The sequence below is a fragment of the Sus scrofa genome, chromosome 15, assembly GCF_000003025.6.
Source record: "Sus scrofa isolate TJ Tabasco breed Duroc chromosome 15, Sscrofa11.1, whole genome shotgun sequence".
Taxonomy (NCBI): Eukaryota; Metazoa; Chordata; class Mammalia; order Artiodactyla; family Suidae; genus Sus; species Sus scrofa.
The window spans coordinates 95,622,675-95,646,529 of record NC_010457.5 but is presented as its reverse complement, the minus strand read 5'-3'; the positions used below and the strand labels follow the sequence as shown (position 1 = coordinate 95,646,529).

Sequence of the window (23,855 nt, the reverse complement as noted above, 5' to 3'; positions counted from 1 at the left end):
CTGAACTTCCTGTTCTCTAAAATATGTGTAAATATAACCCGCAATTTACATCACGGAGCGAAGCTTCCCGTTCTCTACCAGAGAGCCCCGCCCAAAGGCTACGGACCGACCCTTCGGGTTGGCTGAACAGCGGCACCCCTGGGGGGGGGGGTGGCGCGAGCGCGGAACAGCCGCATCTGATTGGTCGAGAGAGGTAGCCTCTGGGTGATTGGCGGGAGCGGAAGGAGGTGGGGCGTCTGGCGCTGCCTTTTCTCCCAGCAGGTACTTTCGTTTTCCAGCGTTGGGTTTGCGGAGAGACCCAGCCACACCAAGAAGGACGCTTGTCAGACCCTCAGATGGGACAGAGGTGACTCGGCGCTCCCGGGAGAGGTTGCACGGCCGCTCCCCGTCCCGTCCCTGCGGGATCCAGAGTACAGAGTGAGTGGGCGTGTGAGGTTCCTGGTGTCGGGGCGGGAAGTGACTGGACTGGCGTCGTCTAGGACCTGGAGCCGGACGCCGGGCGAGGGCGGATTTTTAAGTGCTGACAGATTTAATCCGAAATCAGGGAAAGAACACATAATCTCAGGTGCTCGTTCTCGGTGATAGTAAGGTTGCCCCAGCCAGTCGTTCTCTGGCAGTAGAAAATGTCTTGTAAGATAGAATCCCCCCCGCCCCCGGAAACACTGCATTTTCCCATTTACTCTCGTTTTCCCCTCCTTCCTGCCCCTTTCCACCACAGTCACGTTTTCTTCTTTCTGCAGAAAGTTTTTGTTTGCGTGTGCCACCCCCAGAGAGCTAAGACGCTCGCACCCTGTGCATGCAAAACAGTCTTGGCTTCTGACGTGCTGTGTGTAGCCGCTGCTTGTGTGAATCATCAGCCCTTTGCTTGGGCACAAGGTGAAGGTTAGTAAATGTTCATGGAAACTAATAAATGAGTACATGGCTTCGGGACTTAATTATATATCTACGTTTAAAGGTAAAAGAGCTTAATTTGCTCTTGGAATGTAAAAGTGATAGTTCTGCAGACCTCCGAATAATAATTAGTCTTTAAAAAAATTCTAACTAATATCAAAGAGCTTGGGGGAAGAAAAATAAGTGTATGATTGCGCTTTGAATGTCGTTTTTATAAGTTGGATAGGTTGTTTTTATGGTTCAGGAATAAGACATGAGCTACCAGCATACTCCAGTTTGCAGTTTGGTGCAGGACTCAGATTTGTTGAATCATAATATGATTTTCCCTTTACTTTCTAATTCAATCTGAAATGTGTTGAATTTCAATTCAACAAACTGTCGAATACATACTATGTGCAGGACACTCTCCAAAGTGGAGATGACTTTTTTTTTAAAGACATAATTCCAGAAACCCAGGGTAGACATCACAGAGCTTTTTAAGGGAGAGAGTGACTGATGCTCTAATGGAGGTACAAAATGCAGTGAGGCGTAAAGTCAATGAAAGCTTAATTGTTTCTAGGTAAGTGTCAAATAGCTTATGGAAGAAGGGCATTTGTACCTACTTTTGGATGCTGGTAGAATTTAGAAAAGCAGAAATTTGTGAGGAAGCTCCTTTAAAGGGTGAGTGACAACTGGAGCAAAGCAGAAATGTTGAGCATAGCCAAAAAAAAACAAAAAACAAAAAACAGTAACAAAAAAGTAGGTAATTTGGTCACTGGGTTGCTTTATTAAAGGATGAAAATAGGGTGAGGGTGGAAATCAGCCTGGTAATGGGGCAAACTAGCAATTTGGAGCAAGAGAGGGATGTGGCCAAAACCCATGTCAGCAGAAGACTAGCTGGGGAAATAGTGTTGGAGGCAGGGAGGAAGGAGACCTTGGGACTGGAGAGGAGGAAGTCAGGTGATTGGAGGATAGTCTTGCTACTCCCTATGTTGGTAACAAGTTTAGTGGGAAGATAGGGTGGATTTGGGATTTGTTAGCATGAATTTATTGATTGCTGGCCTTGTGCCAGGTGCTGTGTCTGTATTACCTCATTCAGTCTTAACAGCCAACCTGGTGATAGGGATGGGAGTCACCTGTGGTCACTCACCCAAAAAGGTGTTGTAGCTCCTGCTGGTTGACATTCTGGCCAGTATATTTGCGTTAGGCATATCCGTATTAGACACCTAGTAGGGAAGGAAAGTGCTGCAGATTTAGAGTCTTCTGCTCAGGTGAAATAAATTTGAAGTGAAAAATCAAATTGCTGCAGCAAGTGTACCAAAGGAGTGGACTTGGGTCCATTTTTGCTGGTATTTTGTGATGGTAACTAGCTTTGCAGTCCTACCACATCCTTTCCTTTCTTTGGAAGGAAATTTGTGGCATAGACATGGCTTCATGTCTTCATGCCCGCACCTGTGTGCTTGCTGCAGCATGCACACACGCTTTCATGCCCTGCTGTAATTTTAAAAATCCAGACCCCTTCCCCAGAGGCCTGGTAGGACACGATTCACTTATACTCGTTCTGAATATTGTCAGCTGTGTGCTTATGTAAATCCTAATTTATGCTCTGGTGAAGGGAGGTTCTTCGTTTTCCTTGTGAATATTAGGACTTCTTAAAATCAGGTTTTTGTTTTAATTTTTTTATCTTCAAAACTGCCATGTAGGAGTTCCCATCGTGGCTCAGCAGAAATGAATCTGAGTAGCATCCATGAGGATGCAAGTTCGATCCCTGGCCTCACTCAGTGGGCTAAGGATCTGGCGTTGCCATGAGCTGTGGTGTAGGTTGTAGATGTGGCTCAGATCTGTCCTGACTGTGGCTGTGGTGGTAGGCCAGTGGCTACAGCTTCCTGCGATTGAGTCCGCACGGGGTTGACCAGGTGTCCCGGCTGACTCGGTCACTGGGATTGAGTCTGCACGGGGTCAACCAGTTGACGTACACCATAGCTCATGGCAATGCCAGATCTTTAACCCACTGAGTGAGGCCAAGGATCAAACTCACATTCTCACAGATGCTGTGTGGGGTTCTTAAACCCCTGAGCCACAATGGGAGTTCCCTATGAGAGCAATTTTTAAAGAGGTGTTACTTGTCCTAAAGCAAATCTAATTAGTATTTCTCATTTGTTTATTCGATAAAAGTGCAGATTCATTTTAAAGGCAGGTGAACGCCTACTATGTCTAGCACTGTTCTGAAGATACAGCAGTGAACAAAGCCATCCCTCCCTACCCCCCTCCACCACCAAACCTGCCTTCGTGTGGGGAGAACAGACAGTAATCAAAATAGAAAAGAGAATACATGCTAGGTCAGATAGTGGTAAGGGCAGTGGAGAAAAATACGTCAGGAAGGAGGGATACTGTTTTCCAGGGTGAGAGGTGGTGTCGATTTAAGGAAAGTGGTCAGAGAAGGCTTCCCTGATATGTTGGCTTTTGAGCAAAATCTGAGAATGTGTTTTTTGGAGAAGAAAAAAATACCGACCCCAAACTCAATTAAAAAACAGGCTTTGGAATATAAACACCATTTTAAAAGTATGTTTCAGGAGTTCCTATCGTGGCACAGTGGAAATGAATCCGACGAGGAACCGTGAGGTTGCAAGTTTGATCCTTGGCCTCACTCAGTGGGTTAAGGATCTGGCATTGCCATGAGCTCTGGTGTAGGTCGCAGATGCGGCTCGGATCGTGCATTGCTGTGGCTGTGGTGTAGGCTGGTGGCTACAGCTCTGATTTGACCCCTAGCCTGGGAACCTCCATATATCACGGGTGAAGCCCCAAAAAGACAAAAAAAAAAAAAGTATATTTCAGAAACAAATTATGTTTTGAACTAAGCGAGATATTTATTTTTATTTTATTTTATTTTATTTATTTATTTATTTTTTTTGTCTTTTTTTTTGTTGTTGTTGTTGCTATTTCTTGGGCTGCTTCCACGGCATATGGAGGTTCCCAGGCTAGGGGTTGAATCGGAGCTGTAGCCACCGGCCTACGCCAGAGCCACAGCAACTCGGGATCCGAGCCGCGTCTGCAACCTACACCACAGCTCACAGCAACGCCGGATCGTTAACCCACTGAGCAAGGGCAGGGATCGAACCCGCAACCTCATGGTACCTAGTCGGATTCGTTAACCACTGCGCCACGACGGAAACTCCTAAGCGAGATATTTAGAAGCAGCACAATGCTGGACGGCTTTCTTTGGCGCTGTGGGCTTCCTTTCGTGATCTTTGTTCTGTTTCCCTATAGGATGTCCCAGTGGTATGAGCTTCAGCAGCTTGACTCCAAATTCCTGGAGCAGGTTCATCAGCTCTACGATGACAGTTTTCCCATGGAAATCAGACAATATCTGGCACAGTGGCTAGAAAATCAGGACTGGTAAGGAAATCACTTGACAGAAGAAGTTGTTTTTCTACACTTTGAAAATGACTTGTGGATTGAGTAACTTGGAGCCATGTTGATTGGAAGATGAATCTCACCGGTAGCTACTGGGAACATCTGTTGCAGAAAAGTGTGTTGGCTTGAGAAATGGCACCGGTCTCTATAAAGCTAAATGCATTAGTTGTTAATTTTATGTATTTGTTGATTTAGTTATAAATCCTCCTAAATACTTTGGACAAGTTAGATAATGCTAATACTAATTATTTTGAAAGAAAAAAGAAAGAAATTAGTGGAAATAATTAAAGCCAAGTTATGGGAAAACACTGATTAGAAGTATGAAGAAGGTAATACAGTTAAAGAAATATCTCTTAAAACCGATATGGTTTTGTTTTGAATTGAATTGTATTGTTCATTCATTGCAAATGTTTCAAATGTTCTGAAAGTGTTCGATATAGAAAGCGAAAGCCCCTGTTGGTTTTTCACTCCAGAGATAATCAGCGTTAACAGTCTTGGTGCTAGAATTTTTCATGGTAATTGAATATAATGGAAATATTGTACAAACTCTTGCCAAAAGCATTGGCAGTTTCAAAGAAAGAAATAAAACCCAAGAAAATACCTTATTTTTTAATAATTTCAGAACAGAAAGCAATGTCTGCTTTTGTGTGTTTTTTTAAAGTAGTATCTAAATGAAGTGTGTAAAATTTGAATCTCCTAGGGAGCACGCTGCCAATGATGTTTCGTTTGCCACCATCCGTTTTCATGACCTTCTGTCGCAGCTGGATGATCAGTACAGTCGATTTTCCTTGGAGAATAATTTTTTGTTGCAGCATAACATTAGGAAAAGCAAGCGTAACCTTCAGGTATTACTTGGTTTTTGCATTTTAGTTGAAATGTTCCCATGTTCACATAAGAGGATATTTTCATTCAACAGATACTATTGAGCACACGCCATTGGTATTTATAAAAGTACACAGACTATGTATAAACTGCCTTTTAGGTGGTTAGTATCTTATAGTAGAAGTGAAATAAAATATCAGTTCATTTTGTAGCCACACGGAGTGTTCAGGCTTAAGAGTATTGCTTCAGCATAAGTAATTCTGAGAGAAATTCAGTGTTACAACCTTGTTTTATTAAAAATTATTAATAGATCAAAGAAGAGTTATATTTTAAGAGCTGTGAATTTCTGAGAGAAATTCAGTGTTATAACCTTGTTTTATATTAAGTTGTTAATAGATCAAAGAAAAGTTATATTTTAAGAGCTGTGAGTTATATTTTAACATAAAAGTTATATGTTAAAGTTCAGAGAAACTTTAGTGATGAGTCCAGTCTAAGTGCTTGGTATACGGATAAAGATTAAGTCCAAAAAGGTTTGACATCTGTCCTTGGAAGCGAAAGTCAAGCGGAATCCCAGGCGGAGGAGAGTATGCTACAAAGCTGTAGTTCTTCAGAAGTATTCCCAGCATCCCTTAAGCCTGGGTACCATTTTTATTTCTGTATTAATGGAACTTTTCTGTTTGAATGGGAATGAGCACTCTCATTGTATGGTTTTACTCCTCACAATCAAACTGTTTAACTTGGGTAATTTAGAAGCTTTTTTTCCCCCTCTGGGAATGTATATGTGATGTTATAATACCAGTGAGTGGGAAAGCCAGAATAACTTTACAGAAATTTGCTCTCCTATGGAATTTGCTTGATTATACCTGTTACAAAGAGGCATGATTGGAGTTCTCTTGTGGTGCAGTGGGTTAAGGATCTGGTGTTGTCACTGCAGTGGCATGAGTCGCTGTGTGGCGTGGGTTTGATCCCTGGCCTGGGAACTTCCACATGCCCTGGGCCAAAAAAAAAAAAAAAGGACGGAAGCGTGATAGTCAGTATTTTGCAAACCAGCTTTGACAAGAAAACAGAAAAACTGAGAAGAGTATCTGTGATCTAATTCAAAGCAGAGACCAACAGATAAATTAATAGAGGAATACCATGGATGATTTTAGTTATCATTTGTATTCTCTCTGGGTCCTAACAAGATAATTGGGGCCCCAAACAATAGAAATTAAAAATATTATGGAAACTATACAGGAGAGAATCTTATTTGATTTTAGGGCCATATCTGTGTCATATGGAAGTTCCTGGGCTAGGGATGGTGGAATCGGGGCTGCAGCTGCTGGCCTGTGTCACAGCCACAGCAATGCCAGATCCAAGCCATGTCTGCAACCTGTGTCGCAGCTTGCAGCAGTGCTGGATCCTTACCTCATTGAGCAAGGCCAGGAATCGAGTGCACATTCTCATGGATACTAGTCAGGTTCTTAACCCGCTGAGCCACAATGGAAACTCCAAGAATACTTGTTTTTTTAATCAAGAAGTAAATTAGGTACCTGCACTTAATTAGAAAGTTGAAGCAGTTTTTGTTATAATTTGTGAAAAGAATAGTTTGAATTTACCAAAAATAGCTTGAATTTACCAAAAATAGCTTATGTAGAGTTTAGTTTGTGCAGGATGAGGTTTCTTAATGAATACGCACAAACTCATTTCAGTGTATAAAACACAATGGTTTAAACGTTCTGAAATTTAATCAATTTTTATTCTGACAACCTTTGTCTAGGATAATTTTCAAGAAGACCCAATACAGATGTCTATGATCATCTGTAACTGTCTGAAGGAGGAAAGAAAGATCTTGGAAAATGCCCAGAGATTCAATCAGGTACTTTTTTCTCTTTACAATTGAACGTAAAGATAATAATGAAATAAAAACCCACTCCTTCATCCAGCAAATATTATTGAGGCCCTGTTTCAAGGCAGTGGTGACTAGTCCTCTGATCTTATAGCCCCAAGAAGTGGGAAAAGTCAGATACAGAGATTTTATAGACCCGGGGTTTGAGAAAGGACTCTGATCTAATGGAAGTCATTCTAGCGAGGAAGGTAAACAACACATCAAATCTTTTCAGATAGTGTTGGTTGCTGTGAAGATAAGAAAGCAAGATACTGTGTGGACAGTAGTGGAGTATAGCGGGTGGGGTTGTTTCTTTAGATCAGGGTCAGGAAACCCCCTGAGTTGCTGGGGCAGGAAAGGAAGCAGCAGATAGCAGGCTCTTGCAGCAGACCAAGGGAGCGGAGGGTGAAGTGCGTGAGATAGAGGCTCAGTCAGTAGAAGTGGAGAGACCTAGCCAGATTCCATTATGTTTTGGACATGGTACCAATAGGACTTACATTTATTTATTTATTTATTTTTGTCTTTTTGCCTTTTCTAGGGCCACTCCCACGGCATATGGAGGTTCCCAGGCTAGGGGTCTAATCGGAGCTGTAGCTGCCAGCCTGCACCAGAGCCACAGCAACGCAGGATCTGAGCCGTGTCTGCAACCTACACCACAGCTCACGGCAACGCCGGATCCTTAACCCACTGAGCAAGGGCAGGGACCGAACCCGCAACCTCATGGTTCCTAGTCAGATTCGTTAACCACTGCGCCACAACGGGAACTCCCCAATAGGACTTACATTGAAGGACGGGATGTGGGAGTGAGGAAGCCGGAAGAGTCAAGGATGACTGATTTTGTGGCTTGCATCATTTGGAGATGTTTACTGAGCTGGGAAAGACAGGAGTAAGGTTTTTGGAGGGCACTGTAGGTCTTGGACAAAAATGGATTGATGGGGAAAATCAACAGCTTTGTTTTGGATGGTACTCAAATATCTGTTGAACATGTAAGATATCCAAACAGTGAATGAGTCAGAGTTACACCAGAATTTTTCTTTTACCATGATTTTTCTAATACAAATACACACCTTCCTGGTGGTCAGAGTCCAGCAGGTTTTTGAAGTTGCCATGGCGTTTATTTGTGCTTTTCATTGAGTGATGGGGTGGTGGAAACAAGCCAGCAGGCAGGCAGTTGTGAGATTACTAAAGTATGAATTATTCTGGTGGAGAGCACTTATATATGGAGGGGGGAGGGTGGCAGAGTACACAGTAGAATGTGTCCTATGTGCCTTTCTCTGGCAAATAACTAAGAGAGTGAGCTGTGAGATTATGGGGTGGGGGCATCTAATTTGAGTGGTGGTAGAGAATGCTGTTCTCCATGCACTTTCTGAGCATTTGCTCCTGTCCTTGGTCCTTACAAATCAGCTGCTTCCCTGGCCATTTAGTTTCTGTCTCCCTGTCACACTGAAAGCACCTTGTGCACCAAGCAGGTAAAGATACATATTATTTGTGCTAAATTCAGGCTGACTAGTTCAGAATGTTTATCTTGGGCCAGCCTAGGAAACAAAAAGTGTCTCTCGGGAAGAAAACTGGCTATATTGTCTCCTGTGAGAGAGCTGTGCCTTCTTCAGTATGACCTGCACCTGGGAGATTTTTCAGCAGGAAATTTTGATTATTATGTGGGATTTTCATCTTAACGACGTGAGGCAGTGAGCTGCTCCTGTATCTTAGACTTGAGGGCACAGCCAGGAGCAGAGATGGGCAGAAGCATGAACTGTCCCCCTTGGTACCCAGGCATTTCTCTCCTTGCATTTAGCCCCTGGTCGGCAGAGTAGGTGATTTCTGCTCTCCCGGGTCAACCTTATTTCCTGGATGTGCTTTGGGTCTTGAAGGCTTGTCAGCCTTGGGCTCCCCCTTAAAAATGTGAGTTTCCTGGGGAGTGGTTCACTTAAGCCTCTCAGAGAATGCCTGCCTTATCAGTGAACCCCCCTGAGGAGGTTTAGTGGACTGCCCAGCTGCGAGCAAGAGAAGCAAGTCTGCCCTGGGGTTTGAGGGAAGATCCTGGATGTCTGGTGAAAAACGGAAAAGGCACCATAGGTGTCTCCTTTCCCAGGTTACCCAGCCCACTGCTGGCTGGGAAGTTTAGAAACATTTCTTGGCCATTTCCCCCCTTGTTGAAGTAACTTATTTTAGTCATGTATTTTCTATTCATACTGATGTATGTATGTATGGAATGATGTGATGTCTGTTACTTGCTTCAAAATAACCCAGTTTGAGGGCCAGATGAAACAAGAGTGTTCATGAAGTGATAGTTGAGGCTGGTTGATAGTTACATGGAGCTGCAAAAATTTCAACAAGTTAAAAACCTGCAAAATTCAGAGTTGGTTCAGAGTGTTTAAAGAGCACAGAATTCTGTAGAAATGTTGGTATAGGAAAATATTTTCCATATTACTACTTTGTTTTAGTAGAAGAACTTTAAGAAAATGTTTGAGAATATTATATGTAGATACTTCTTGGACTATAGGTATTTTATCTGCTTCCATTATAGCACCCTAAGCTTGTTTTTCTTTTTTCTTTCTTTTTTTTTTTTTTTTTTTTTTTTTTTTTTTTGGTGTGTGTGTGTGTGTGTGTGTGTGTGTGTAGTGAAAAATCTTATTGTACATAGGGCCAAAATTTAGGTCCGGAGGGTCCTAAATCACTGGTGGGTGGTCATCGTTTCCTTCAGGTTTTGAAGGGAAAGACGTGAAGTAGCTCCAGTTTTCTCTTTTCTGTCCCATCTACGTGATCTTGAGTAATAAGTACTCAGCGTATGGTAACTCTTATGTGTCAGACGCTGTGCTGAGCACGTTTATAAGCGTAATTTCATTTCAATAAATGCTTTCAAAACTATCCCTGAGGGTAGATATTCTTATCCCCATTTTACAGATGAGAAAACTTAAGATTTAGAAATCAAGCACTTTACTCAAGTCACAGAGCTAATGAGGTTTGGCATTGAAACTTAGGATTGTCTGACCCTAAAGCCCATTCACTAGAAAAGTCACTCCGTGTCTCTGCAGTTTTGTGATCCGTGAGGTGAGACATGCAGGTATTCTGACTGGGGTTTCTGACACAGTCCCTGTCCTCTATCCTTGAACTTGGACAGCTGCTCATTCTCTTGAAGAGAACAGCCTCCTTAAACAGAAGGTTTTTCTTTGGGGTGTATAGTAACCGAATTCTAATAAAAACTCTCTAATACAGAGGTTCAGGTATGAAATGAGAAAATGGCAATAGATGATGGCTAAGGTCCCATCCAGCTTTAATGTTGGGTGTTCCTGTGGTTTCCTGATGTTTCCTGGTTTTAAAGAAACTTTAAAAACTTAAAAACTCCAGGAAGCCAATGCATGATGTTTAAAGGTGATAAATCAGTAACACTGGGATTTAGTGTTAAGTTTAGAAATACGGAGGTAACTAACCACTATTTAAAAACAAACAAACAAACAAAAAAAAACAGAAATTGCCTCTGTTTTTCATTTTACAAGCTTTTGTGTTCACTATTTTTAAACAATATCCAAGTATTATTTTGATAATGTAAACATTAATTTTAAAATATGAAAAAATATGTTGTTAATAGATAATATGGGCAAGGAAATGGGAAAAAGGTAACCATTAGGGGAAATGCAGATTGAGGTAAAAATTGGGACCACTGCAACTACCCAATTTAAACCTTCAAGGAGTGCCCGTCGTTGCTCAGCGGAAACGAATCTGACTAGGATCCATGAGGATGTGGGTTCAATCCCTGGCCTTGCTCAGTGGGTTAAGGATCCGGCAGTGCTGTGAGCTGTGCTGTAGGTCACAGACGCAGCTCGGATCCCGAGTTGCTATGATTGTGGTGTAGGCCGGCAGCTACAGCTCTGAATTGATGCCTAGCCTGGGAACCTCCATATGCTATGCAGACAGCCCTAAAAAGAAAAAAAAAAAAAAAATCCTCTAGCCAGACACTTGCACTTTTAGGACTATATTGTATGAACACTCCCACAAATTTTCAAAGACATATACACAAGAATGATCACTGCAACACTGTTAAAAAAGAGAAGCATCAGAGCATACCAAATATCCACTAATAAGAGAAGAGTTGGGTGATAAAATATGAATAAATATACCCAACGTGATTTCAGCCTTGTAAGACCCAGAGCAGTTAACCCTGGGCAAGCCTACCTCACTTCTGACCTGTAGAACTATGAGATAAAAGTGTGTGTTGTTTTGGAGTTCCCATAGGATCTGGCATTGTCACTGCAGTGGCTCGAGTCACTGCTGTGGCATGGGTTTGATCCCTGGCCCAGGAACTTCTGCATGCCATGGGTGCAGCCAAAAGAAAAGTTGTTTTAAGCCTCTTTTTTTTTTTTTTAATAAAGTTAAAGACTCACCGTGGACATAGTGTCAGAATCAAAAGTGTAGAGTGGTCACAGTGGTATGGTTACTTTTTAAGTGCATGGTGGTAGGGTATCAGCTAAGCCACTGCTTACTAGATGGGGGTAGGGAAGTGGAGGAGCAAGGGGAACAACAGGAAGGAGTAAGGGAGTACTGAAGGAATAAGGGAGTACCAAAGTGTTTGGGTAACTTGGATGTACTGTTGCTTAAAATTGAAGCAGATTTCTTTCCACCAAGCATCCCCCAGTGTGCCAGCAGGAAGGGAGTATAGTAGCTGGGAGGGCAGCTGCATGGTCACAGCCGTTATTGTTTATACCTCTGTCACTAAGCCAGCCACTGTGACCTGGTCCCTCATCTGAGTGAAGTGTCTCAGCTGTTACCAGAGCCAATAGGCCACATCCAGCTGCCTCAGAAAACAACAACAATTTCTCTGCAGAGACAGGAAGCCCCAATGCTCTGCTCAAGGTGACGCCTCATTCTGAATGGCCCCAGCAGCCCCATTTGTCACTTAGTGACTTGGCATCTGAGGATAACCATATTTTCATATATTTCTAATGCACACTTTATTCTGATATCATTCACATGCTTTGAATTTTACCTATATATATATATAGGTACGTATAAAAATATATAAAATACAGAATATTAAATATAGGAATATATAAAACATAGGGATAAGATATAGAAAATATAAAATATGGAAAATATAAAATATAGGAAAATACGTAAAATGAAGGAAACTTCCAGACATCTTCTGTGAACAAAGAATAACTTTGATTACCTAAACCTAATACGTAGAACAAAAAAGAAAATTGGGGATGAATTTCACCTATGAGTGTCAGTGTAAAAGCCCTAAATATTAGGGATCAGAATTAAATATTAATTAGGAAAATAATACATCATGACCAAATAGGGTTTATTTCAGATTCAAGCGTAGATTGTGACTGGAAAATCCATTAATGTTATTCATTGTATAAACATACATAAAGGGAGTTCCCGTCATGGCTCAGTGGTTAAGGAATCTGACTAGGAACCATGAGGTTGTGGGTTCGATCCCTGCCCTTGCTCAGTGGGTTGAGGATCTGGCGTTGCGGTGAGCTGTGGTGTAGGTCGCAGACGCGGCTCAGATCTGTCGTTGCTGTGGCTGTGGTGTAGGCCGGTGGCTACAGCTCCAATTAGACCCGTAGCCTGGGAACCTCCATATGCTGAGGGAGTGGCCGTAGAAAAGGCAATACAAAACAAAACAAAAACAAAACAAAAAAACAACAAAAAACATACATAAGGAAAAAAGCATAAGCTTATCTCTATAGATGCTGGAAAGATATGACAGAATCCAACACCCATCCTTGATAAAAAATATTCAATAAAATAGGAATTGATGAATACCCTCTTAACATATTAAAATATACTTCTCTCAGTTCCAGAGATAGGATCTTACTTTATTGGGAAAGCGTCAATCACTAAGAACCCAAGCAAGGATGTCCACTATTTCCACCGCTTCTTAACATTGTATCAGTAGTATTACAGTTAGACAAAAGAGAACCAATAGAAGCATAAGAATTAAAAACAACATCATAAAGATATTGGCTCTTCCTGAGTTTACAATTTTAATGTGATCCCAGTATAACCAGATGTTTTCTGGCTATCAAGGATGAAGACTAAATGTACCCAGTGCAGTTGTGTTGATATTTATTATTGCTGTAGAGTAGCAAATATTAATTGATGTCCTACTGGCAGTACTGTTCAGTTTTTTTGTTGTTTTTTTTTTTTGTTTTGTTTTGTTTTGTTTTTTTTGTCTTTTTGCCATTTCTTGAGCCGCTCCCGTGGCATATGGAGGTTCCCAGGCTAGGGGTCGAATCGGAGCTGTAGCTGCCAGCCTACGCCAGAGCCACAGCAACGCGGGATCCGAGCTGTGTCTGCGACGTACACCACAGCTCACAGCAATGCCAGATCCTCAACCCACTGAGCAAGGCCAGGGATAGAACCCACAACCTCATGATTCCTAGTCGGATTCGTTAACCACTGTGCCACGATGGGAACTCCAGTACTGTTCAGTTTTGATATGCCTCTGAATCCTCTGGGATCTTGTCAAAATGGGGTTTCTGATTCAGTAATTATATTAGGACCTGAGAGTTTCCGTTTCCAACAAACTCCCATGTGGTAAGATGCTGCTAGTCTGCAGAATTACATGTCTTTGAAGTACAGGGTTAATGAGAATAATCTTGTTTACAGAATTTGAGAAACCCTGAAAAAAATTTCTCTGTGGTCCCATGCAACTGTATGAGTTAATGGAAAATTCCAGAAATAATATTTATTTTAGGCATGAATTGACCCTAGTATTTCTGTAGTCTTGTTAACAGTTTGCCAGCATTTTCCAGGGCCTTGGGAACTGAGCTGTTTTCTTGTGCACACTCGTGTGGGAGGCCTTCGGGAGGTTTTGGAAGGTCTGGGAGTTAGGTGGGGCACAGGGTAAAGACTTGACTTTGGAGTTTCACCCGCAGGTAAATACAACGGAGAAAATAATGGCTGTTAACCATCTCCCTTCCATTACAGACTCAGTCAGGGAATATTCAGAGCACTGTGATGTTAGACAAACATAAGGAGCTTGACAGCAAAGTCAGAAATGTGAAGGACAAAGTTATGGTGAGTGTTTAGTAAATATATACATCTTCTCTTTAACTTTTTGTAGAGAAAAAAAATTTCATTTGCCCTAGTCTAAACGTTGTAACTGATTTCTGTCTTTTAAGTAGTTGAGAAGAAAAGTTTTGCTCAAGTTCCAAACCGTAAATAAACACATTGGGGAAACCAATGAGTAGATGGACATTTATGGCCCCTGTTATTACTTCCATACATTGAGCTTATCTTTTCCTTCCTTGCAAGATTGTGCAGTAACTGTTGACTTTGCCCCCATCACCCATTAAACAAGCTGTTGCCACTCTAAGTAGCCTTTTATGTCTGCACCTCTGAAACTGGGGCATTCCCGGGGTTACATAGAGCCCCAGGATAAACATGGCCCATCCTCCTCAAGCACCTGTCTTATTCTCAGACTTGCGGGGAAATAAAAACATATCAACAAAAGAAATTTTGATACATTTCTGTTCAGAATAAAATATCCACAATAATTTTAAGATACAGCTTCCCAGACCATTTATGGAAGTGGTGTCCTTGGTGGTGTGTGTTCACTTCCCTCCACGGTGGGGCTTTTGGGGGCAAGGGTGAGGAGTCCAGCTTTGCATCAGGCTGTGTCTCTGGAAACAGCCTTCCTGCTAAGGGACGCACTCTCCTTTGGGTGTCTGGGTCACACGAGCATGGCCTTGACTTTGTGCTTAGAAAACATCTTGCCACACTCCACATTCTTTGGAGCAACTTCATCTTGCTGCCTCTGAGGGAAACACGTCATTAACGTAGATATCAAGTGACCCAGTCCAGAAACAGCCATATATTTTTTTTTCTAAAAAGGTTATTACATACTTATTAATGAAATAGAAATTATTTCATGTTTGGGATTAGAATTTTGGAAGTCTGGTCCATCTTCGAGGGAGCAGGATTGTTTCCATAGTTTTCTGGGTCCTGTAGAAACAGTAATCTGTTTCCTAAAGTCTTTGTCCTAAATATAGTGGAAAACTTGTTTATTATGTCTTTATTTGTAGTGTATAGAGCATGAAATCAAGACCCTAGAAGATCTACAAGATGAATATGACTTTAAATGCAAAACCTTGCAGAATAGAGGTAAGAGTTAACATTTAAAGCAGGGTCCATTGGCTGCAATTTTTTTTTTTTTTTGGTCTTTTGCCATTACTTGGGCCGCTCCCGCGGCATATGGAGGTTCCCAGGCTAGGGGTCTAATCGGAGCTGTAGCCACCAGCCTACGCCAGAGCCACAACAACACGGGATCCGAGCCGTGTCTGCAACCTGCACCACAGCTCACAGCCACGCCGGATTGTTAACCCACTGAGCAAGGGCAGGGACCAAACCCGCAACCTCATGGTTCTTAGTTGGATTCGTTAACCACTGTGCCACGACGGGAACTCCGGCTGTAATTTTTCATATCTGTGCTAGATAACAAAGGCAAATACTCCTTCACGTTTGCCACATATTGTATGACTGAATTACTAGTCTTGGCTTCTTGATAACCCAGGCCAGAGTTTCTTAATAGTGCTGTTGACATTTGGGGCCAGACAACTGTTTTGGGGGCTGTCCTGTGTGTTATAGGTTGTTTAGCAGCATCCCTGACTTTTGCCCACTAGATGGCAGTAGAACTAGCCCCTGATCCCCAGTAGTGACAACCAAAACTCTCCAGACTTTGCCAAGTGATCTCTGGGGAGCAACCCCCACCCCCAGTGATACCCACAGGTTATGTATTACTCATTTTGCTTCCTATGCCTAGCCCACTGATTGACACAGACTGACAGGTGTGTGGCGTTCCTCTGCCCTAGTACTGAAAGTTCCTTCAGACATTCCAGCTCCATGTCTATATGCCACAGGTGAAGTTCAGCATTTCCCCCATATTTTAAAACAGTTTTGCTGTAGTTTGTTGTTGTTGCTTGTTTTTAATGATGACAGGACATCCACTGAAAAGAACCCAAAAGCGTGCATTGGGTACTGCTAGAACTCTGGTAGTCATTTGGAGAATACCATGGTTAAAATGAGAGATTATTAGTAATAATTTGAGTAAAAGTTTGAGAGAAAGAAACCTCAACTACTACTTTTGAATTGTCTGCTTCTGTTTCCAAGCCACATATGCTTTGTGTCAGTTTTTTATCTGAGATTTTGAATTTTGTCACTTAGGTAATATTCTAAAAGTGGCTTAAGAACCAGACAGTACTCTTTCCTGTTGACATGAGGGGGTCACTAAAAACAAATACTTTGTTTCAGTATGTCCAGTTTTTGTACTTATCTTAAAGTTTGGTCTTCTTTGATCATTATTGAACAAAAGAAAAATGTCCTATCTCCAGATAGAATTTGGGTCATATTTCTCCTAAATGTATGTGACTCTTGGCTTTAGTTGGTATATCTTCTTTTATACTTTTTAATTTATCTGCTGTCTCTCCCACTTCCCAGAACATGATACCAATGGTGTGGCAAAGAACGATCAGAAACAGGAACAGATGTTACTCCAAAAGATGTATTTAATGCTTGACAACAAGAGAAAGGTAATGATTCACTTTCCAGAGTAACACATTGCTTTTGTCACAGACTAAGTCATGGACTTGAAGTTTAGAATAGAGGCAGAATTATTTTTATAACCACTTGGCTTAGAGCCCCAGTTGAGACCAAAGAATATTTGTTTTGCTTTAAAAAAAAATCTTTTAAAGTTCAGTGATGAGTTTATTCACTTTGTTTCTTTCTCTACCTTTAGGAAGTAGTTCACAAAATAATAGAGTTATTGAATGTCACCGAACTTACCCAGAAAGCCCTGATTAATGATGAACTGGTGGAATGGAAGCGGAGACAGCAGAGTGCCTGTATCGGGGGACCCCCCAACGCTTGCCTCGATCAGCTGCAGAACTGGTGAGGGTCTCCAGAGTGGAAAGTTGGCAGCTGACTGGCTAATCATATAAGCTCGTAAAGTACACATTCCAACTGTGTTAGTTGAACAGACCCTGTCAAACCTTTGCTTTAGAGACTGACGAAGTCCAGCTGCTTCTTGACCTGGAAACCCTCATTTGAAAAGCACAGTCTTAATCACACCCATGGCTGCATTCAGTCACGTTCTGCTTGCTGTATGTGCACTGTGGGACGTGTCATTTGATTGTGTCAAAATACCAGCGACATGGTCATCACACACACATTTAACAGCTTGAGTCCCAGTGTTTTACTATAAACAGAAGGGCTTGAGGCAGTTTCCAGGCTTACATAAAACCGTAGTTGGTGGGCTCTTCATTCAGTCACCCATCTAGTAAATACTTATTAAATGCCGTATGCCAGGCACTGGGCTAGGACTTGGGAAATCCAAGGTAAATGATTCTTGGTTGTTGCTGGTTCAGAGCTCTCAGTGTGGAGGCAGGAAGTGGGCATTTTAATGACTGTGCAGTGAAAGGTTGTCAGGCTTGGACAGAGTCCGTCCACGGTTCATGGAGGATGAAGGAAGGGGTCACCAGGAAAGATTTTTATTATTATTTTTTTCTTTTTAGGACTGTATCTGCAGCATATGGAAGTTCCCAGGCTAGGGGATGAATTGGAGCTACAGCTGCCAGCCTACACCGCAGCCACAGCAACACCAGACGTGAGCCATGCCTTTGACCTATACCACAGCTCATGGAAACTCAGGATCCTTAACCCGCTGAGCAAGGCCAGGGATTGGATGTGCATCCTTATGGATACTGGTCAGATTTGTTCCCATTGAGTCACAATGGGAACTCCTTTTTTGTTCATTTTAAATTTTGGGGTTTTTTTTTTTTTTTTTTTGGCCACATCTGTGGCATGAGGAAGTTCCCTGGTCAGGGATCAAACCCTTGCCATAGCAGTAGCCTGAGCTGCTGTAGTGGCAATACTGGATGCTTAACTGGCTACACCATGAAGAAACTCCAGGAGAGATGAAATCGAGAAGTTGTACACCAACCTGAGAGTGAATAGGAAAACTTCCTGTAGACCAGGGAGGTGGGGAGGAGAGGTGAGCAGGGCCCACTGTCCTCCTACTGGAAGGCTGAAGAGTCAGGTGCTGGGGGGACAGGGAGAGAGTGGGGCTGGCAGGAGCTGGGGCCTGGTGGTGGTTACCCATCATGCTGGGAACTCCAGGACTTCACCCAGGGGCACTGGTGAGCCATCCTTTTATTTAAGTGGAGGTTTATTTTTCTGAGTCTTCATTTACATCACTCTGGATGCAGTCTGAGGATGTAGCAGACAGGAAGGAGTTGGTCTGCTCTGAGCGTGCTCTCAGAGTCCAGGGGAGGGCTGACAGCTGAGTGAGGAATCGAGCGGAGAGGGTGGTAGTCTGAAATATTTCTGAAGGGCGCGAGGACCGGAGGCCTCATGGTTACTTTCTGGAGTGCTTTTTGGGGGGGGGGCGGGTGCTATCCCATGGCCTAAGGGAAGTTCCTGGGCCAGGGATCAGATCTGAGCTGCAGTTGCAACCTATACGCAGCTGTGGCAGTGCCAGATCCTTTAACTCACTGTTCTAGGCCAGGGATTGAACCTGTATCCTGGTACTGCAGAGACGCCACCAATCTTCTTGTGCCACAGTGGGAACTCCTGGATTGCTGGGTTTTTGTTTTTTTTTTTGTTTTTTTAATTCAGTTAACATTCAGCCATTTATTTTTATTCTGTTAGTCGCTACTCCTTATCCAAGTTTTCTCATGGACAGGAACGGAGCTTCCCAGCCCACTGCACCCCTGTGCGCCTTGTGTGACCCTGAACTCCATGCCCCCTAGGTGCCAGAGAGATGCCAGGCTGTTTGGGGCCCCCAGTGGGCACCTTAGGCCACAGGGTGCCTCTTGAGAGGTGAATGCCCTCCCCTGCCCACCACCGTGCTGTGCAAGGATTGTCATTTTCTTGTGTCCAGAGGCTGGGAATCACTGGGTTAGAATTCCTCTGGAAGTCACAGCCCTCCCCCCACCGTTCTCCTACCTCTCACTTCATGACTAAGGGCTCTGCTCTTGGTGCTTTGTACTGGATTCAGGGAATGCAACCACTGAGTGCAGGAGGTGTTTTTTCAGTGGGGAGTAGATGTCCTTACTCCAGGCCAATAACATAGCACTTCTGCAGCCGGACTTGGTTCAGAGGCTACATCACCTTTGGTGTTTATTGTCAGGATGGAGGAGCCTGAAAGCGGTCACTGGGTTTCCTCCTTGGTTCATATATATCCTCTGAGTGTGTAGGTCATGCACATTGCCTTCCCTTTTCCGTTCGGTGGAGCAGTAACCCTTTTTTGCTCCTCTCCTCCTGACTTGGCCTGCACCCCACTCTGTACCTTGTTTCTTGGGCTCCCAGGCTGCCCTCTTGCCTCTCTCTGCACAGTGTCACTGTCCTGATAGAAAATCTGCAGGGGCCCCTCACTGCCTCCCATATCACCTCTGGTGGCATCTGCCTTGCCGTGTCCCCTGCCCCTCCCCCTTTGCCCTGTCTCTTTAAGTCCCAATTATCTTACAGTTCAGTTGAAGTCACAGATCCTCTAGAAGCCCCCATCCCCACCCATCTCTCTTCTGGCTCATCTCAATCATATGCTGATTTTTTTTTTTTTTAAACCTGAACTGTAATCGTTCAGCGCACCTCATTTTTTTCTTGAAAATCACAGCTCCCTGCACCAAGACAAGGTGTGTTCTCTGTTTCTCCTGGCAGTGCAGAGCTGAGCAGATAATGGCATGTGTTGTCTGTAAAAACGACTCGTGGGTTTCCGTGGTTCTCTGTAGTCCAGGCTGCTCTGGGACTGTTTCTGACGGAGACTCCTGTGGCTTGTACCTTCCTAGGTTCACCATAGTTGCAGAAAGTCTGCAGCAGGTTCGTCAGCAGCTTAAAAAGCTTGAGGAATTGGAACAGAAATACACCTATGAACATGACCCTATCACAAAAAACAAACAAGCGTTGTGGGACCGCACCTTCAGCCTCTTCCAGCAGCTCATTCAGAGGTAACTCAAGGAAGATGTTTCTGCATCTTTTGCAATAATTTTACCCAGAGGAAAATTCTATGGTAATTCAGGTAATCTAAAAGGGTTTAATAGCTTATGTAAAACTTTTTATGGTTTCCCTGAATCAGGGCTTCCTGAATTCCCTGTTTATGCCAGTGGTCTGTCATTCTTGTGGACACCTAGACTGCTGTCTAGTCTTGTTTCCCTGTGGCCAGTCTGTGACAAGACCTCTTGAGTCCAGTCTCAGAGTATTTGTTCTCCCTTTCCCATTCTGTGGCTGCATCACATTTCACACCCTCAGATCCTCTCTGCTGAACCCTTACATAGTAGCCTCCAAATGGCCCCTTTCCAGCCCCTTCTTCCTTAGTCCCTGTGACCATGTGCTGTCCCAGACCAGAGTTCAGTCTGTGTCGTCTGCTAATCTGAGGGGACCCCACCACACACAGCCTGGCCCTTGCCAGCCACCCCAGAATTAGCTTCTACAGGTACCCCATTTCTAGGCAGACCTGACCCTGCACGTTTGCTTCTCCGTGTCTCCCAGTAGTATTTCCTCTGCTCCAGAGCCTTTTCCTGTGCCTCATGTCAAAATTATGATTCCTGAAAGTTTCCGCTTATATCTCATCATGAAATCATCCCAGAGTTCCTAAGGAGATGTCTCCCTCCCAGATCTACATAATTCGTTCTTTATTCTTCTCCCATTCTGGGCTTTATTATATCATTGTCTGTGTATTTTTGTTTTCTTTGTTGTAAATTGGAAAATCCTAGTAGACAGAGACATGCCTTTGTCATCTTCTCTCCCCCCAACCCCTGGCCTATGCAGTGCCTTGCTCATGGCTGTTACTCTTTACCTTCTAAGCATGTCTGGGGGGGTTCCACACATGCTTAGTAGGTAAATCACAGTGGCATTATGTAGAAGAGTTCTTAATGCAATTTTTTAAAATGCTAACTTGACATAATAGAAATAAATACCTTTGGCTCCCTATGGCTAATATTCAAACAGGAGTGCCTAGATGTTGAATTTTGTAATAATTAAGGATGTTTACTTGGTTTTAGAATGCAAATTTCATTTTTTTTAAATGAAAAATTATTTTTGGAAATGTTTATTAGCTAATAAATACTACTAAACAGTTTTACCGGAAGAGCAATTTTCCAATGCATGTCGAAATGTCTGTTTCATATTATGGTGGTACACTGTTCATTTTCGACTATAGCAAAATTTATTTTGTTATTTTTTTAAAAATTTATTTTTATAGCCACATTTGTGGCATATTGAAGTTCCCAGGCCAGGGATCAAATCTGAGCTGCAGCTGTGACCTTTGCTGCAGCTATGCCAGATCCTTTAACCTAGTGCGCTGCACCTCTGCAGTGACCCAAGTTGCTGCAGTTGGATTCTTAACCTGCCGTGCCACAGCGGGAACTCTTTTTTTTTTTTTTTGTCTTTTTGCCATTTCTTGGACCGCTCCCGCGGCATATGGAGGTTCCCAGGCTAGGGGTCAAATGGGAGCCATAGCCGCTGGCCTATGCCAGAGCCACAGCAACACGAGATACGAGCCGTGTCTGCAACCTACACCACAGCTCAGGGCAACACCTGACCCTTAACCCACTGAGCAAGGCCAGGGATCGAACACGCAACCTCATGGTTCCTAGTCGGATTTGTTAACCACTGCGCCACGATGGGAACTCCGGAACTCCTGTTTTTAACTTGAGACATTATTGGTATGAAATATCATATGTTTCAGATTTACAACATAATGATTTGATGTTTATATATGTTGTGAAGTCATCACTGCACTAAGTTGCAGTGTTGATTGTTAATGCAGATTTGTAAATGAACAGAATCCAATTCAGGATTTTTACTGTGGAAGGGTATCGCAGGTCACTATGATTACTCTGATTTTGTTGAGTGCAAATTAGATTTGGGAATTTCTTTTCTTTTTTTTTTTTTTTTGTCTTTTGTCTTTTGTTGTTGTTGTTGTTGCTATTTCTTGGGCCGCTCCCGTGGCATATGGAGGTTCCCAGGCTAGGGGTTGAATCGGAGCTGTAGCTACCGGCCTACGCCAGAGCCACAGCAACGTGGGATCCGAGCCGAGTCTGCAACCTACACCACAGCTCACGGCAATGCCGGATCGTTAACCCACTGAGCAAGGGCAGGGACCAAACCCGCAACCTCATGGTTCCTAGTCGGATTCGTTAACCACTGCGCCACGACGGGAACTCCGGGAATTTCTTTATGACTAGAAAACCTGACTTTATTCATCCAACTTGTTAGAATCTTTCACACTATTTTTTAGCTTGTGCCGTCTGACCACCTCCCCTCTTTAAGGAAAATAACTTTTTACTCTCAAACGTTAATGGAAATGCTTATTTACTCTTTGCTGGGAATTTACAGCTCATTTGTGGTGGAAAGACAGCCCTGCATGCCAACTCATCCTCAGAGGCCATTGGTCCTGAAGACTGGAGTACAATTTACTGTGAAGTTGAGGTAATAAAGAAAAGAGGTAACTCCTATATCTCCCTTCTCAACAGTGTTATATAGGGTGCTTTAGAGGAAGTGGTTTTGTAGTAGGCATTTCAATATGAATTCTTATTTAGAATACCTGAGAATCTGTCATTTCTCTTCAAACTGGAAATATAAGAGAGATATGTGTGCATACCTGATTTTTTTTCCCCAGTTGTAATGGCATATATCCAGACAAAACTATAATTTAAAAAGATACATGCACCTTTGTGTTCATATCAGCACTGTTCATAATAGCCAAGGCAAGGAAAGAACCTTGATGTTCATTGACAGATGAATGGATAAAGAAGATGTAGCACATATATACAATGGAATACTACTCAGCCATAAAAAAAGAATGAAATAATGCAGCAATATGAATGGGACCCAGAGATTATCATACTAAGTGAAGTAAGCCAGAGAGATACCATATATATCACTTATATGTGGAGTTTAAATATGATACAAATTAGCATATCTACAAAAAAGAAACAGAGTCACAGACATAGAGAATAGACTCCTGGTTGCCATCATGGGTCGGGTAGGGAGGGAAGGATTGGGGGTTTGAGATTAGCAGGTACAAACTATCATGTGTAGAATGGATAAACAACAAAGTCCTACTTTATAGCACAGGGAACTATATTCAGTATCCTGTAATAAACATAATGGAGAAGAATATGAAAAAGAATATATGTATAACGGAATCACTTTGCTATACAGCAGAAATTAACACAAATTTGAAATTTTAATATGCAATGAATGCTTACTGTAAAAAGAATTCACAATTGCAGAACTGCATGTAGTAGAGGGTAAAAGTTATCAGCAGCTTTAATCCGTCTGAGCATAAGCTCATATCCTGAGCTTTACATACCCACCCCCAAAATGTATGCACTGTGTGTGAATGTGGACTTAGGACCATGTACATTTTTCTGGTGAGTTGTGTTCATAGTTCTCATCAGATTCTCAAAGTTGTATGTAATCTAAATATCTGTAGACCACCATGGTAAACAGCTTGGTGTCAGTCCTCCTTGAATTTTATCCATGTCCACACAAATATATAAACAAACATGTTGTGTTTATGTAGATGTCTTTTTTCATGCATAGACACACAAACATATATATGACATATAGTATTTCATTGCTAAAAACTAAGGTTTTGCTGACTATATTATTTGGCCACCTGTTTTTCTCTATAGTAAATCACAGAAGTGACAACATGTGGCTTTACTTTCTTCTGTTGCATGGCTGCATTCATTTAGCTCTTCCTCTGCTGATGAGCAGCTGGTATCAGAAGAGCTGGACTTGCCTTCAGAGTTGGCCCAGGTCCTTTTTTTCCTAGGGTGCTGCTGGATTAGGTCCAGGTGCTGCCTCTTGGCTGACAGTGTTATAGCACCACACCCTGGCACCCTCAGGGTCCTAGAACTCACAGTTGTCA

General features: G+C 42.7%; 1 protein-coding gene across 15 annotated transcripts in view; it reads left to right on the top strand.

Moving 5' to 3' along the window:
- The window catches only part of STAT1 (signal transducer and activator of transcription 1, 91kDa), a 53,124-nt gene continuing 29,474 nt past the window's right edge, over window positions 206-23,855 (top strand). For 5 of the 15 annotated variants that reach the window (XR_002338996.1, XR_002338995.1, XM_021074658.1 and 2 more), the window contains exons 1-11: window positions 206-417; window positions 741-882; window positions 4,138-4,266; window positions 4,985-5,129; window positions 6,866-6,964; window positions 13,913-14,002; window positions 15,010-15,088; window positions 16,421-16,512; window positions 16,719-16,870; window positions 19,765-19,923; window positions 22,313-22,405. Coding sequence is in view for 10 of the 15 variants with exons in the window: in XM_021074658.1 (XP_020930317.1) it covers window positions 4,139-4,266; window positions 4,985-5,129; window positions 6,866-6,964; window positions 13,913-14,002; window positions 15,010-15,088; window positions 16,421-16,512; window positions 16,719-16,870; window positions 19,765-19,923; window positions 22,313-22,405 (1,037 nt within the window). In the remaining 5 variants the exon portion in view is untranslated. 15 annotated transcript variants of the gene reach the window in all.